Source organism: Dendropsophus ebraccatus, chromosome 12 (genome assembly GCF_027789765.1).
Source record: "Dendropsophus ebraccatus isolate aDenEbr1 chromosome 12, aDenEbr1.pat, whole genome shotgun sequence".
Lineage (NCBI taxonomy): Eukaryota > Metazoa > Chordata > Amphibia > Anura > Hylidae > Dendropsophus > Dendropsophus ebraccatus.
The window spans coordinates 66,866,504-66,880,649 of NC_091465.1; the positions used below are offsets into that span (position 1 = coordinate 66,866,504).

General features: G+C 48.9%; 1 protein-coding gene across 2 annotated transcripts in view; it reads left to right on the forward strand.

The window, feature by feature from the left end:
- Positions 1 to 14,146, forward strand: part of TBC1D17 (TBC1 domain family member 17) — a 47,515-nt gene that overhangs the window by 19,421 nt on the left and 13,948 nt on the right. For both annotated transcript variants that reach the window (XM_069947229.1, XM_069947230.1), the window contains exons 10-12: positions 9,028 to 9,122; positions 10,595 to 10,711; positions 12,809 to 12,909. In XM_069947229.1, coding sequence (XP_069803330.1) covers positions 9,028 to 9,122; positions 10,595 to 10,711; positions 12,809 to 12,909 — 313 coding nt within the window. The remainder of the gene's footprint in view (positions 1 to 9,027; positions 9,123 to 10,594; positions 10,712 to 12,808; positions 12,910 to 14,146) is intronic.

A 14,146-nucleotide genomic window follows, 5' to 3' on the forward strand; every position in this document is an offset into this window, starting at 1 on the left:
GAATGGCCCAGGAAGCCCCAACCGAACGAGTCGAGTGAGCTGCAATCCGGAACGGGGGCGACTTACCCTTACTCCGGTAAGCCTGCGCGATGGCGGAGCGGACCCAGCGAGCCAGGGTCGCCTTAGACGCTGCTGACCCCTTTCGAGGACCCTCAGGGATGACAAAGAGTGAGTCCGAGTGTCGAAGAGACTTTGTCCTGGAGAGATAGATGCGCAGGGCGCGAACCACATCCAGCTTGTGGAGCGCGCGCTCCCTTGGATGAGAGGGGGCCGGGCAGAAAGAGGGAAGAACAATATCTTCGTTGAGGTGGAAAGGCGAAACCACCTTGGGCTGAAAAGAAGCCACGGGCCTAAGTACCGCCTTGTCCTGGTGCAACACCAGCAGGGGAGGACGGCAAGAAAGGGCTGCCAATTCCGAAATCCTCCGGACAGACGTAACCGCCACCAGGAAAGCCACCTTAAAGGACAAGATGGCCAAAGGCACTTCCTGGAGGGGCTCAAACGGAGGAGACTGCATAGCATCCAGGACGAGATTCAGATCCCACGGGGGAACTGGGTGCCGATAAGGAGGTGCAATGCGCGCCACTCCTTGGAGAAAAGTCCTGACTTGAGGAACTGACGCCAATGGTCTCTGGAAAAAAACTGAAAGGGCAGACACCTGGCCCTTAAGAGAGCTCAGAGCTAAGCCTGCGTCCAGACCTGCCTGGAGGAAGGCCAGGAGTTGCGCCAGAGAAAAGGGAAGTGGAGGCGCAGAACAGGCCTCACAGTGACGGAGGAAGGCCTTCCAACAACGATAATAAATCCTTGCCGATGCAGGCTTCCTGGCCCTGATCATGGTTCTAATGACCGCATCAGAGAAACCGCGTGATTTCAGAATCCAGGTTTCAACAGCCACGCCGTCAAACGTAGCGTGGCTAAACGCGGGTGGCAGAGCGGACCTTGAGTGAGAAGATCCGGTCGGTCTGGTAGACGCCAGGGGACGTCGGCGGCGAGGTTCACGAGATCCGTGTACCAGGCGCGCCGTGGCCAGTCCGGGGCCACGAGGATTACTGGAAGTCCTTCCGACTTTATCTTTCTCACCACCCGCGGCAGAAGCGGGAGAGGAGGAAAGATGTAAGGGAGGCTGAACCGACGCCAGGGAATCACCAAGGCGTCCGAGGCCAGAGCCAGCGGGTCCCTCGTCCGGCAGACGAACTTCGGCAGTCTGTGGTTGAAGCGAGACGCCATCAGATCCACATCCGGTGTCCCCCACCTGCGACAGATCTGGGAGAACACCTCGGGATGCAGGGTCCATTCCCCTGGATCCACCCGTGCACGACTCAGATAGTCGGCCATCCAGTTGTCCACACCCGGAATGTGAACAGCGGACAAGGCAAGCACGGTTTCCTCCGCCCAGGAGAGGATCAGCGCCACTTCCATCATGGCGGCCTTGCTGCGGGTCCCGCCCTGATGATTCACATAAGCCACTGCAGTGGCGTTGTCTGTCTGCACCCGAACGGGGAGACCGTGGAGCTGTGTCTGCCAGTGCAGAAGGGAGAGACGGATCGCCCGCAGCTCGAGGATGTTGATGGGGAGGCAAGCTTCCTTGGCCGACCAGGTTCCCTGAACCGTCAGATCGTTCCAAACTCCTCCCCAGCCCCGCAGGCTGGCATCGGTGGTCACAATCTGCCAATGAACGGGGAGGAAGGAGCGACCCAGAGAGAGGCTCGGAGACCGCAACCACCACTGAAGGTCTTGGCGTAGGCGAGCCGGTAGTTTCACCCTCCGATCTAGAGAGGGGAGTGACCTGTCCCACCGTGACAGCAGGAAGAGCTGCAGGGGGCGGGAATGAAACTGGGCAAAAGGGATCGCCTCCATAGACGCCACCATCTTCCCCAGAACCCTCATACAGGAGCGTATGGACACAGGGCGGTGGCTGCAAAGAGCTCTGATATTGGCCTGCAGGGACTGCAACTTGTCCTCTGGAAGGAAAACGCGGGCCTGTACTGAATCCAAACGCATCCCCAGAAAAACGATGGACTGGGCAGGGACCAGGGAGGACTTGGAACGGTTGAGCAGCCAACCGAAGCGAGAGAGCGTATCCAGAGTGATATGGAGGCTCTCTAAATTCTGGTCCCTGGATGGAGCTTTGACGAGTATGTCGTCCAAGTAAGGGGTTACTGAGACACCTCGAGCCCGAAGGAGAGCCATGACAGCCGCCATGGTTTTCGTGAAAACCCGCGGCGCCGAAGCCAGGCCGAACGGGAGAGCCACGAACTGATAATGCTCTTCCCCTACTGCAAAACGCAGGAAACGTTGGTGAGGAGGATAAATCGGCACGTGAAGATACGCGTCCTGAATATCCACCGAAGAAAGGAACTCGCCTGGCTCCAGAGATGCGATCACAGAACGCAGGGACTCCATCCGGAAGTGAGATAGTCGGACGTAACGATTCAGACGCTTGAGATCTAGAATCGGACGTACCGAACCGTCCTTCTTCGGAACCACGAATAGGTTCGAATAGAACCCGCGGAACCGTTGAAGAGGAGGGACGCGAACAATCACTCCCTTCGAGAGGAGTGAAGGGATGGCCTGGAAAAAACCGGCCGCCAGGGCAGGGGACCTGGGGGGACGAGAAAGGAAAAAACGATCGCGGGGAACGGAAACGAACTCGATCTTGTAACCCTGTGAGATCAGTTCTCGCACCCAGGCATCCTGAACATGAGCAAGCCAGACCTCCTGGAACAACAGGAGGCGGCCGCCCACCTGAGGAGATCCGGGTGGGGAAAAACCTTCAGGAGGAGGAGGGCTTGGAGGTGCCAGGCTTAAAGGGGGGACGGGAGGCGGCAGATCGCGCCTGCCAGGAAGAACGGTTTTTGGAGAACCCGGACCTCTTGTTCTGGGGGGCCGCAGTCTTCCCGGAGCGAGTCGGCGGGAGCGACCGAAAGGAACGAAAGGAGCCTGGTTTGCGACGGGAATCCTGACGCTTGGGGCGCTGCTGTGGAAGATTGGTACTCTTCCCCCCTGTGGCATCAGAAATTATGTCATCCAGGCGTTTCCCAAAGAGACGAGAGCCCGCAAAAGGGAGGCTGGTGAGAGACCGCTTGGAAGCGTTGTCAGCCCGCCACTCACGAAGCCACAAGGACCGGCGAATAGCAACAATATTGGCCGACGCAAAAGCCGAACAAGCTGCAGCGTCCAGGGAAGCCGAGCAGAGGTACTGAGCTGCGTCTTGAATCTGTTGGGCGAGGTCGGTCAAGTCCTCGGCCGATACGCCAGAAGTAATGCCGTCCCTCAGTTGCTTAGCCCACACTGAAATGGACTTGGACACCCAAGTGGAGGCAAGATTGGGAAGGAGAGATGAGCCAGAGGCCTCAAAAGCCGACTTAGCCAAGGACTCGGTGCGTCTGTCAGTGGAATCCTTAAGAGACGACGCATTGTCCAGCGGAAGAGTCGTGACCTTGGTCAACCGAGAGATCGGGGGATCCACAGCAGGTGGACCTGACCAGCGAGAGACGAGGTCCTCGGGGAAAGGATAAAGGACCGACAAGTGTTTAGGCTTTGAGAAACGCTTGTCTGGGGTCTTCCAAAATTTGGAAAACAGGTCCTCAAATTCCTTGTGACTGGGGAAAGTGCTGCGGACACGGTGGCCGCTTTTATGGAAAAAAACCTCATCAGCAGGCGAGGGGTCCGGAGAATCCTTCAATTGGAAGGTATCGCGGACTGCGGCCACAAGGCTGTCAACAGTGGAAGCCGCGGGGGAAACATCCTCAGGATCAGAGTTGGAAGCCGACTCCGAATCCGACAGATCTCCAGGCGAATGGGATCGCCTGTTAGGAGAGATATGAGTAGGGGCCAGGCTAGTTCCAGGGGAGCCAGAGGAAGAACGAGAAGAGGCACGGCGAGGACGCTTGTGAGAGCGACTCCTGCCGGGTCGTACGCAACTGGCTGCCGGGCGGGATTGGGCAGGCGCTGAAGAAGAAGCAGACAGGCGATCAAGGGCGGCCGCCACAGACTGGGACAACTGAGCCATCTGCGACACTGACTGGCAGAGAGAGCGCGCCCAGGCCGGAGCAGACTCCTCAGACTCCGGTGGGGGGTCCTGAGTAGGGGACATAGACGAACAGGACTGCATGGAACAAGCAGCGCAGATAGGCTGAGAGTGGCCAGAAGCAGATTTAGTGTTACAAGACGTACAGAAATAGTAGGTAACAGAGGAAGAGGGAGGATGCTGGCGGCGTGTGGATTCAGATCTTGAGTCAGACATAATGAAAAACTAAATATATATATATATCTATTAGTAGAAAAAAACCACAGCCAGCTAGTGTATTCCTACAGGCAGATAACTGATGGAGCAGAGAAGAAACCTGTAGAATGACAGAATACACACAATGAGAAAACTCAGAAAGGACAGAAAAAATATGGAATAAAGTCCCAAAGAGACCTTACCAGGCATGAATCTGTGGAAGGAAGCAAAGGTCCGGGCAGGGCACAGGACGGCTGCTGACAGAAGAAGCAGAAGAAGCAGACTGGCCAGGGAGAACAGGCTGGGGGTTGTAGTCCCACGGCTAAGGACTCCTAACGACCGCGGAGCTGCGCAGTCTGCCGAACCGACCGGGCTGTACAGAAGACCGCGTCACGTGCGTAGTGACGCGTCACGTACGGCGTGACGTCAGACGTCGGACCGCGCGGGAAGAAGCCCGCGCGCGGGAAATTTAAAAAGGACCGGAAGAGAAGCGGCGCGCGGGAAGAAGAGGCCCGAGAACCGGAAGTCACGGCCGGACCCGGAAGACGCGGTCCATAGGAGAGAGGAGGGGGGCCCCGCAGCCGGCCCCTAAAGCGGCATCCCAGTTCCCGACCCCCCCGCGTGCGGAGACGGTATGAGGACCGGAACGCAGCGGGGGAGGGAAAAAGGTGCAGGGAACGGAGCAGGTGCCCGGAGGGACGGACGGGGACTTGGGCTCTCTACCCCCCCAGATAGCAGAGCGGACTAGAGACAGACCGCGGGAGGGAACGGGGGACCCCAGGGGGAGGGAGAGGAGTAGGGGATCTATTACTTACCCCTGTGAATGACCCCTTGATCTTCTGCCGGCACTATGCCGCGCGCAACTTTGGGAGGCTGGGCGGGCAGGGGCTGGCGGAGCAAGTCCGCATTAAGGAGCAAGCAGACAGCAGGGCTAGTCTGTGTCCTGGGCGCTGGGTCCGGCCGGTGGCAACCTAGGGTAAACAGCCCCTTTCCAGTTAGGTTCTGTGCCCTGGTTGCATAAGGGGGGATCAGGGCGAGTCTTTAGTGACCCACCGTGCCCCAGACCTGTAAAAAGGAAAAAAATTAAGCATTTTAAAAAACACAAGCAGAAACTGGTCTGGAGTAACCAGACCTGCGTCTGCCTCCTACTGACACTAAGCTAAACTGAATTAGCTCAGTGCCAGTGGGCGGGTATAGCCTGCTGGGAGGGGCCGACTTGTTTTGTTTTTTCTTAGTGTCAGCCTCCTAGTGGCAGCAGCCTATACCCACGGTGTCTGTGTCCCCCAATAAGACGCACGAGAAAAAGCTCATAATTTCAGATGTGATCAGCCATTTTTTGTATCCGGATTAAAGGGGTTATCCAGCGCTACAAAAAGATGGCCACTTTCTTCGAGAGGCAGCCCCACTCTTGTCTCCAGCTTGGTTGGGGTTTTGCTGCTCTGTTGCATTGAAGTGAAAGGAGCTTAATTCCAAACCGCACCTGATTTGGAGACAAGAGTCGTGTTGTCTCTAAAAGAAAGTGGCCATGTTTTTGTAGCACTGGATAACCCCTTTAATCCCTTGCTTGTTTCAGATCCTCCCCTCCCATATTACTTTCCATGTAGGATGGCTCCCCCATGGCGCTTCAGGATTACCAAATAACACCATACACATAAGGCCCTATTCCAGAGAATGGAATATCGGCCGTTACGACCGGTAATTGTCCCGTGGAATAGAAGGCAACGATCAGCTGACATTGTTCATGTCGGCCGATTGTTGCGTCATTTGTCTTTCAAACATGTTGAAAGACAAACAACTCATACAGCAACGATTTGCTGCCGTCTCTCCGTGGAACAGGAGCGGCGGCAGCAGACCGCTGCTGTATGCTATGGACTGCCCCGACGGTCTAGAGATCAACCGGTCAACCCCTTCGCAGCCCTCCCCGGACTCACCCGCTCGCTGCTACCGCGTGGAATAGGGGCAGCAACGAGTGGGGAACGAGGAGCAAACGAGCGCTAATAGCGCTCGTTTGCTTCTCTCAGTCGGCCCGTGGGATAGGGCCTATAGATATTAGGCAAGTGAGAAAGCTTGCACATCTCCCTCCACGCCATTATAGTATCTCTCATGAGAATGGAACGTTTATTATATGCCGGCATACGTGATAGTGAGGAGTGAAATATAGCGGTAGGATTCCTAGACAATATTGGAGTGGTAGGAGGAAGCTCAAATCCAGTCCATTACGTGTTGGAACAAAAAGACAATGTTGTACCCCCTCATGTTAGGGAAATTCAGTCCTTTCTCTGGTTTACACAGTGCTAGTTTGGAAAAGGCAATTTACCCGACCAAATAATTTAGGGAATACCTGACGCAAATGGTTAAAGGGGTTATCCAGCGAAAAATCTTTTTCTTTCAGATCAACCGGTGTCAGAAAGTTATATAGATTTGTATATATTTGTCCATTACTTCTATTAAAAAATCTCAAGTCTTCTCATACTTATTAGCTGCTGTATGTCCTAAAGGAAATGTTGTTTTATTTTCAGTCTGACACAGTGCTCTCTGTTCACATCTCTGGCAGAGACAGCAACTGCCCAGAGCAGGAGAGGTTTTCTATGGGGATTTATAGAAAACCGAGATAGAGTTCCTGTCTCGGCCAGAGATGTCAGCAGAGAGCACTGTCAGACTGAAAATAAAACACCACTTCCTGCAGGACTTACAGAAGACTTGAGATTTTTTAATAGAAGTACATTACAAATCTACACTCACCGGCCACTTTATTAGGTACACCTGTCCAACTGCACGTTACCACTTAATTTCTAATCAGCCAATCACATGGCGGCAACTCAGTGCATTTAGGCATGTAGACATGGTCAAGACAATCTCCTGCAGTTCAAACCAAGCATCAGTATGGGGAAGAAAGGTGATTTGAGTGCCTTTGAACGTGGCATGGTTGTTGGTGCCAGAAGGGCTGGTCTGAGTATTTCAGAAACTGCTGATCTACTGGGATTTTCACGCACAACCATCTCTAGGGTTTACAGAGAATGGTCCGAAAAAGAAAAAACATCCAGTGAGCGGCAGTTCTGTGGGCGGAAATGCCTTGTTGATGCCAGAGGTCAGAGGAGAATGAGCAGACTGGTTCGAGCTGATAGAAAGGCAACAGTGACTCAAATAGCCAACCGTTACAACCAAGGTAGGCAGAAGAGCATCTCTGAACGCACAGTACGTCCAACTTTGAGGCAGATGGGCTACAGCAGCAGAAGACCACACCGGGTGCCACTCCTTTCAGCTAAGAACAGGAAACTGAGGCTACAATTTGCACAAGCTCATCGAAATTGGACAGTAGAAGATTGGAAAAACGTTGCCTGGTCTGATGAGTCTCGATTTCTGCTGCGACATTCGGATGGTAGGGTCAGAATTTGGCGTCAACAACATGAAAGCATGGATCCATCCTGCCTTGTATCATTGGTTCAGGCTGGTGGTGGTGGTGTCATGGTGTGGGGAATATTTTCTTGGCACTCTTTGGGCCCCTTGGTACCAATTGAGCATCGTTGCAACGCCACAGCCTACCTGAGTATTGTTGCTGACCATGTCCATCCCTTTATGACCACAATGTACCCAACATCTGATGGCTACTTTCAGCAGGATAATGCGCCATGTCATAAAGCTTGAATCATCTCAGACTGGTTTCTTGAACATGACAATGAGTTCACTGTACTCAAATGGCCTCCACAGTCACCAGATCTCAATCCAATAAAGCATCTTTGGGATGTGGTGGAACGGGAGATTCGCATCATGGATGTGCAGCCGACAAATCTGCGGCAACTGTGTGATGCCATCATGTCAATATGGACCAAAATCTCTGAGGAAGCTTCCAGCACCTTGTTGTATCTATGCCACGAAGAATTGAGGCAGTTCTGAAGGCAAAAGGGGGTCCAACCCGTTACTAGCATGGTGTACCTAATAAAGTGGCCGGTGAGTGTGTATAACTTTCTGATATCAGTTGATTTGAAAGAAAAAGCTGGATAACCCCTTTAATTACTAAATGTACATATATGGGAGTAGCGTCATTTCCTATGGGTAGTGTATATTGCTAGATACGTTTCCTTTTAAGCTGATAGATCCTCTTTGGTACTGCAGTCGGAGATGGGGAATTAGATGACTTCATGGCTCCCCCGCCACGCTGCTGTCAGCACAGTGTCAGTCTAGTGTTCAGCTGAATAGACGAGTCATTTGAGACAGGCAGACAATCTTACTACAGACTTTTATAAGGGGCTGTCAAGTAGATTCATCCCATATACTAAACAGAGTGTCGGTCACATGCTGCAATTTACAGACATATTCTTGGATTAAAGATCAAAAATTTGCTACCTGCTTATATAATGCCACCATATTCCATAGCGCTGCACATTAATCTAATTTCCCTATATCTTACACTCACACTACAGCCAATTGCATAAGAAACCAATATATCAGATCGGGTGAGGGAGGAAACCGAACCCAAAGAAAACCCGCACATTCACATCAATACCTTTTTATCTTTATCAATGACATTGATTATATCTATAACTTGATACCGTTTTTCCCATCTGCGACCAGCCTGTATAGTTTTCCCAGGCCTCATTGATGGAAGGTATTGATTGCGTAGTAACATGATATAAATGAAGGAAGAGCTCCAGGGACAGAAGGGTTAATGCATCCTCTCCCACACAGCTTACAAATTGTAAACTGTGACAGAACCAAGCGAGCGGGCAGATAGCACGGGCTCGTTGCCATCTCCGTGGGACACCATTCAACACATGTTCCAGCGTTTGTCTTGCTGTTTCCAGGGACGAGTATTTCCGTATGAAGCTGCAGTGGAAATCTGTGAGCGAAGACCAAGAGAAGAGGAATTCTCTGCTGAGAGGGTACCGCAGTCTGATCGGTCAGTATAACAGGATGGTGGGGTTTAGATGTGTCAAAGAGTAAAGGCATCAAACCATGTAAATAATCTATAATACACCAACAGTTTTCAACCTTAAAGGGATTCTCTACTTTGATCAATCTTTACTTTTCAGAAGGTTCTGGCAGTAAACTGATCTATAGTGATCAGCTGTGGGTAGCAAATGCTAAATTTCCCTGCAGCGCCACCACAGGAATAATGAAGGATTACACAGTGTTAATTCAGATGAATGGGTTGTCTCTGCAGTACAAGACAGGTTGAGATGCTCTCTGAATGTACTCCTTGTCTCTGGTTAATAGGAAAAGGATATCATACAATGCTGTATTAGGCTATGTTCACACACTGTATATCAACAGCCGCTGACACTAAATTAAGCAGGCAGGCGGGGGTGAAAATAATAAACATGAAAACTCGCCCCTCCTCGAGACTCGAAGCACCACTCCTGGGTCCCGTCCACTACAGCTGGGGTCCTGCAACTCTGCTAGCTGCAACGTCACCACCCTGGTTGAGTTATTGCCCACTAAGCCAATCGGTGACTGGGGCGGGACACCTGATTGGCTGAGTGGGCAATCACTCAGCCGGTGTCGTGACGTACCTGGTTTCCAGTTGCAGATGTCACCTAGCAGCCGGCATTTTGACCCTGGCATAACTGAGGCATGAGCAGGGGTGAGTTTACATGTTTATTATTTTCAACCCTATTCCCCGCCTGCCTGCTGATTTTAGTCTATGTGGGACTTCCTCTTTAGTCATAGAACTTTGTGCAGGACGGCCATACATTGTGTGCACACAATAGCGAGTTCAATGAGTGCATTATTTTATGACAAGAACGGCTGTTGTTTTATTCGCCAACAACGGCCGTTCTTGTCATAAGAAATAAATTGTGTGAACATAGCCTTACTCTGCAAGCTGTTCCTGTATAGTCCAATGTGCTCCAAGCTTAGATCCCATTGACATTATACAGGAATATCTAATACTATAGCCCTTGGCACAGTCATTGGATTGATCAGTTCTTTGCTGAGACCTTCTATAGTGTTACATTGGAAATAAGACTTCATCTTTGTTGACTTTTTCTTGTTTGACCTGTGTATTTTCTGGAGTTCCCCTTTAAAGGGTTACTCCACAGAAACATAACCTTTGATATGTTGCTGCCCATGGTACTTGATACAATCTATTCAGTCTCCTTCTCCCAGTTCTGAGCTGCTGTTTTCTGCAGAAAACACAAAAATATGTACGTGAGCTTTTCTCTCCCTCTCCCTTCTAAGAAAGCAGTAGCTTAGAACTGGGGGAAGGAGACGGTATAGATAATAACAAGTAAGAATGAATTGTAAGTCTCATCATGGGCAGCAACATATGAAAAGTTACGTTTGAGAGGAATATCCCTTTAATTATTGCACAGTTAGTAAAAAATAAAATCTTATCTGAAATACTAAACTATATATATGTTTATTTTGTAGAGAGAGACGTCAGCCGCACAGACCGGAACAACAAGTTCTATGAAGGAAATGACAACCCAGGACTCTGCCTTCTCAATGATGCCTTGATGACGTACTGCATGTATAATTTTGATCTGGGTAATCTATAGTCTTTTATAGTCTACCTTTTTAAATCCTATAGTTTTATGTTGGGGATTTGATTCTCCTCTGCTCTAAGTTATAAGAATATTAGAAGTCACTGAAGAGTTCTGTGACCATTTAAAAGCCCCCTGAAAATGAATGCAACTCCATTTTATTTTTAGTCCATTATTATAGGGGGCTGCCATCTTGGCTGACCGTTTTTTAACAGCATTCAGTGATGTGCTTTGTGAAAAGCCTAATAGACATAGACACAATGAAGATCTCCAGACCCTATTCTTTGATTGGTACACACTTGTACACAGGCTCTGTGACCTCTGTGATCCAGGCTAAGGACATCTTTAACTGTAATCCTGCACATAACAGTTTCCAGCAACCTCCTACTCATTGTCACAGACAAAATGGGAAGTCTCAGCTTAATTTTAGGCATAGTGGTCAAAATGAAAACTACATTTGATTATTTTATAACACGTGTGCGCATTCTCCTCAGCCCGCGAGACTGAGACAGATTTCTATAGAAAGTCTATGGGGGAGATTTATCAAACATGGTGTAAAGTGTCCCTAGCAACCAATCAGATTCCACCTTTCATTTTTTAGAGAGTCTGTGAGGACTGAAAGGTGGAATCTGATTGGTTGCTAGGGACAACTGAGCCAGTTTCACTTTACATAAGGTTTGATAAATCTCCCCTTATGGGTCTGTCTACCGTGGAGAAGCAGCACTTGGCTGCACGCTTCTCCCCTCTATATCCTGCTGATCGGTGGGGATCAGAACACCCAAACACCTACTAGTTAAAACTTTTTCTTGAAGTCAAAGTTATACTTTAAGGGTATGTTCACACTGAAAAGCGGCGGTGGCGGATCTTTTCAGTGTGAACATACCCTAAATTATGGTGAGTATTAGAAGCAAACAATGGGCACTCAGGCATGCAAACACGGCTAGCTAGACCCTTAGCCTGGTCCGGGCAACAGTCACTGTCACGGTGGTGCTCTACTGAAAATAGTGAAGTAGATAAACGCACGTAGAAAGTATACAGTGGCACTCACCGGATCCTTAAAATGATGCTTTATATCAGGGCATATACAGAGCAACAAACAAGTGCATTCCACTGGAAAGGAGCGACGATCGTTTCGCGCTACCGCGCTTCGACTGGCTAAATTGTGTAGTGGATTGCAACTTTAAGGGGTTTGCATTATTGAGCATCTAAATAGTGCCATCCACAATACCTGTTATACAGGAGCGTATGTTAAAGGGAAACGATTGGCAAGTTTCTTACCTTTATCTTTGGCGCCATTTCAGTGCTATTAGGAGTTTAATCCCTATGCTTTCTAGGTGTTTTGGTTTGCTGGGTGAAGGACTATCATACCAAGTGCCCGGATCCGCCCCGGCCGTCCTGCTTTGCTGGTATTCATTAGAAGGGGCGGGCAAGCTGGGGACGGATCGGTGCACTGAGGGTGGTAGTCCTACCCCCTGGGCACCAAAATGCCTAAGGAGTGAAAAGGCACAGAGGATGAAGGCAGGGATTCTTCTAATGTAGTTTCCTTTCAATTAAGCCTATACATGGCCCAGTTGTTTTAAGCAATAAATTGTTGGATGGTTGATGTGGCTATTTACTTCCAGTATTGTCACTAGATGATTTATAGGCCCTTAAAATCCCAAAGATCAGCCAATGGCCAGCCCACAATTGCCCCATGTAGAGGACTCCTAAAGCTGAGCTTCCACTGCAGGTAGCTATTGGCCGACAAGTCTTCCTCCACACCACTTTATATACGTGCACATTTGGCTCAGTCGAGTGTGCATGTATTATGAATGGGAAATGAAAATGTGCCGCACACCATTAGCAAAGGCTTATATCCCTTGAAAACAAGGCACAATAAACATGACTGCCTGATCCTTCACTGCCATTGCAGGGAGAGTCAGGAGGATGCTCTACACATTACGCTTTGACCAGCATTTATCTGATGTGTATGAACAGCTTAATAGAGATGAGTCTCTTCGCAGGCTTTGTGTTTCTATGTATTCCTCTAACAATGATAGAGAGAGCAGTTCCTACTGGAGGGATTGCAGGATTAGATAATGTTATTGTATTTGTTGCCCAGGTTATGTTCAGGGAATGAGTGACCTCCTCTCCCCCATACTGTATGTCATGCAGAATGAGGTGGACGCCTTCTGGTGCTTTACAGGATTCATGGAGATGGTGGTAAGTGCTGTACTGACTCCTTTACTGTGTCCTATTATAAAAGTTGTTTCGTTTAGCACCTGCTGAAAGACCTGCTAGTTTCAGAGAGTTAGGGTCTTATTACACGGTGCGATTTTTAGCAATTAACGATAAACCATCTTTATCGTTAACCTGATATCGTTCACCATATTACACAGAACAATAATCGTTACTATAATCGCTACTGTGATTGTTTATTCCATCTGTTCCCAGCAAAACAATGAACAATGTGCAATTACACTGAACGATTAGTGAAAAAATGCGCAACTTGAGGAAACAAATGTGGAATTACAGTGAACGATTAGAGAAAGATTAACAATGTTTTTAGGTTCAGATCAACGACATATGAACGATTTTTCGATTGTTGCCTGCAACTACACAGAAGGATTATCGTTTAAATTCCAACGATATAACGATTTTTCGTATAATAATTGTCCCGTGTAATAGGGCCCTTAGGGTCCTATTACATGGAAAGATTATTGGGCGATTGGATAATCTTTCCGTGAGTATGCAGGCAACCATCATATGACTAAAGAAAATTCGCTTGTGGGTCGTTGATCCCAATTTTTTGAGCTGACCATAAAATCATTGTTAATCATTTGCTAATTGTTTGCAAATCTTTTAGTATATGTATACATCAATCATTCGGAATTACAGTTGTTCATAGAGTATACGAATGATCGTAACTAATGACTATTGTTCTGTGTATTATGGTGAGTAATTTTAGGTCGCTCCCAAAAGCGATTGTTTGCAATCGTTTATCGTTAATGAAAGAAAACAAAAAATTGCTATGTCTCATAGAGCCCTTACACTGACAATGTAATGTCTAGTGGTCTAGCAGAAGATCAGCATCAGAGTGAACAATTTCTTCAAAGCTTAAAGCGATACTTACTCTATGCGGTTCTCCGCATCATCCACTAGCTTAGATGTTGCACATTTGATATACACCTGTATAAAACTTTGGATGGGACCCAACTGCTGTGAAGCCCTGTCTAGGTGACACTGTCCATTGATGAAATTAAGTCAGAGGAAAGGAGGTGACAGTATTACATTAAACGGAATGTGTCAGCAGTATACCATGCTCAAAGCTGCAGGCAAAGGCAAATAACACCAATGATACCTGTCTCTTAGCCGATAGCTCTTTGAAAAGTTACAAGATCAGGTTTTCCAAGCTCAAGACCTGTAGAGACTAGGCTGAGCTGCAGCATGCACATCTCGT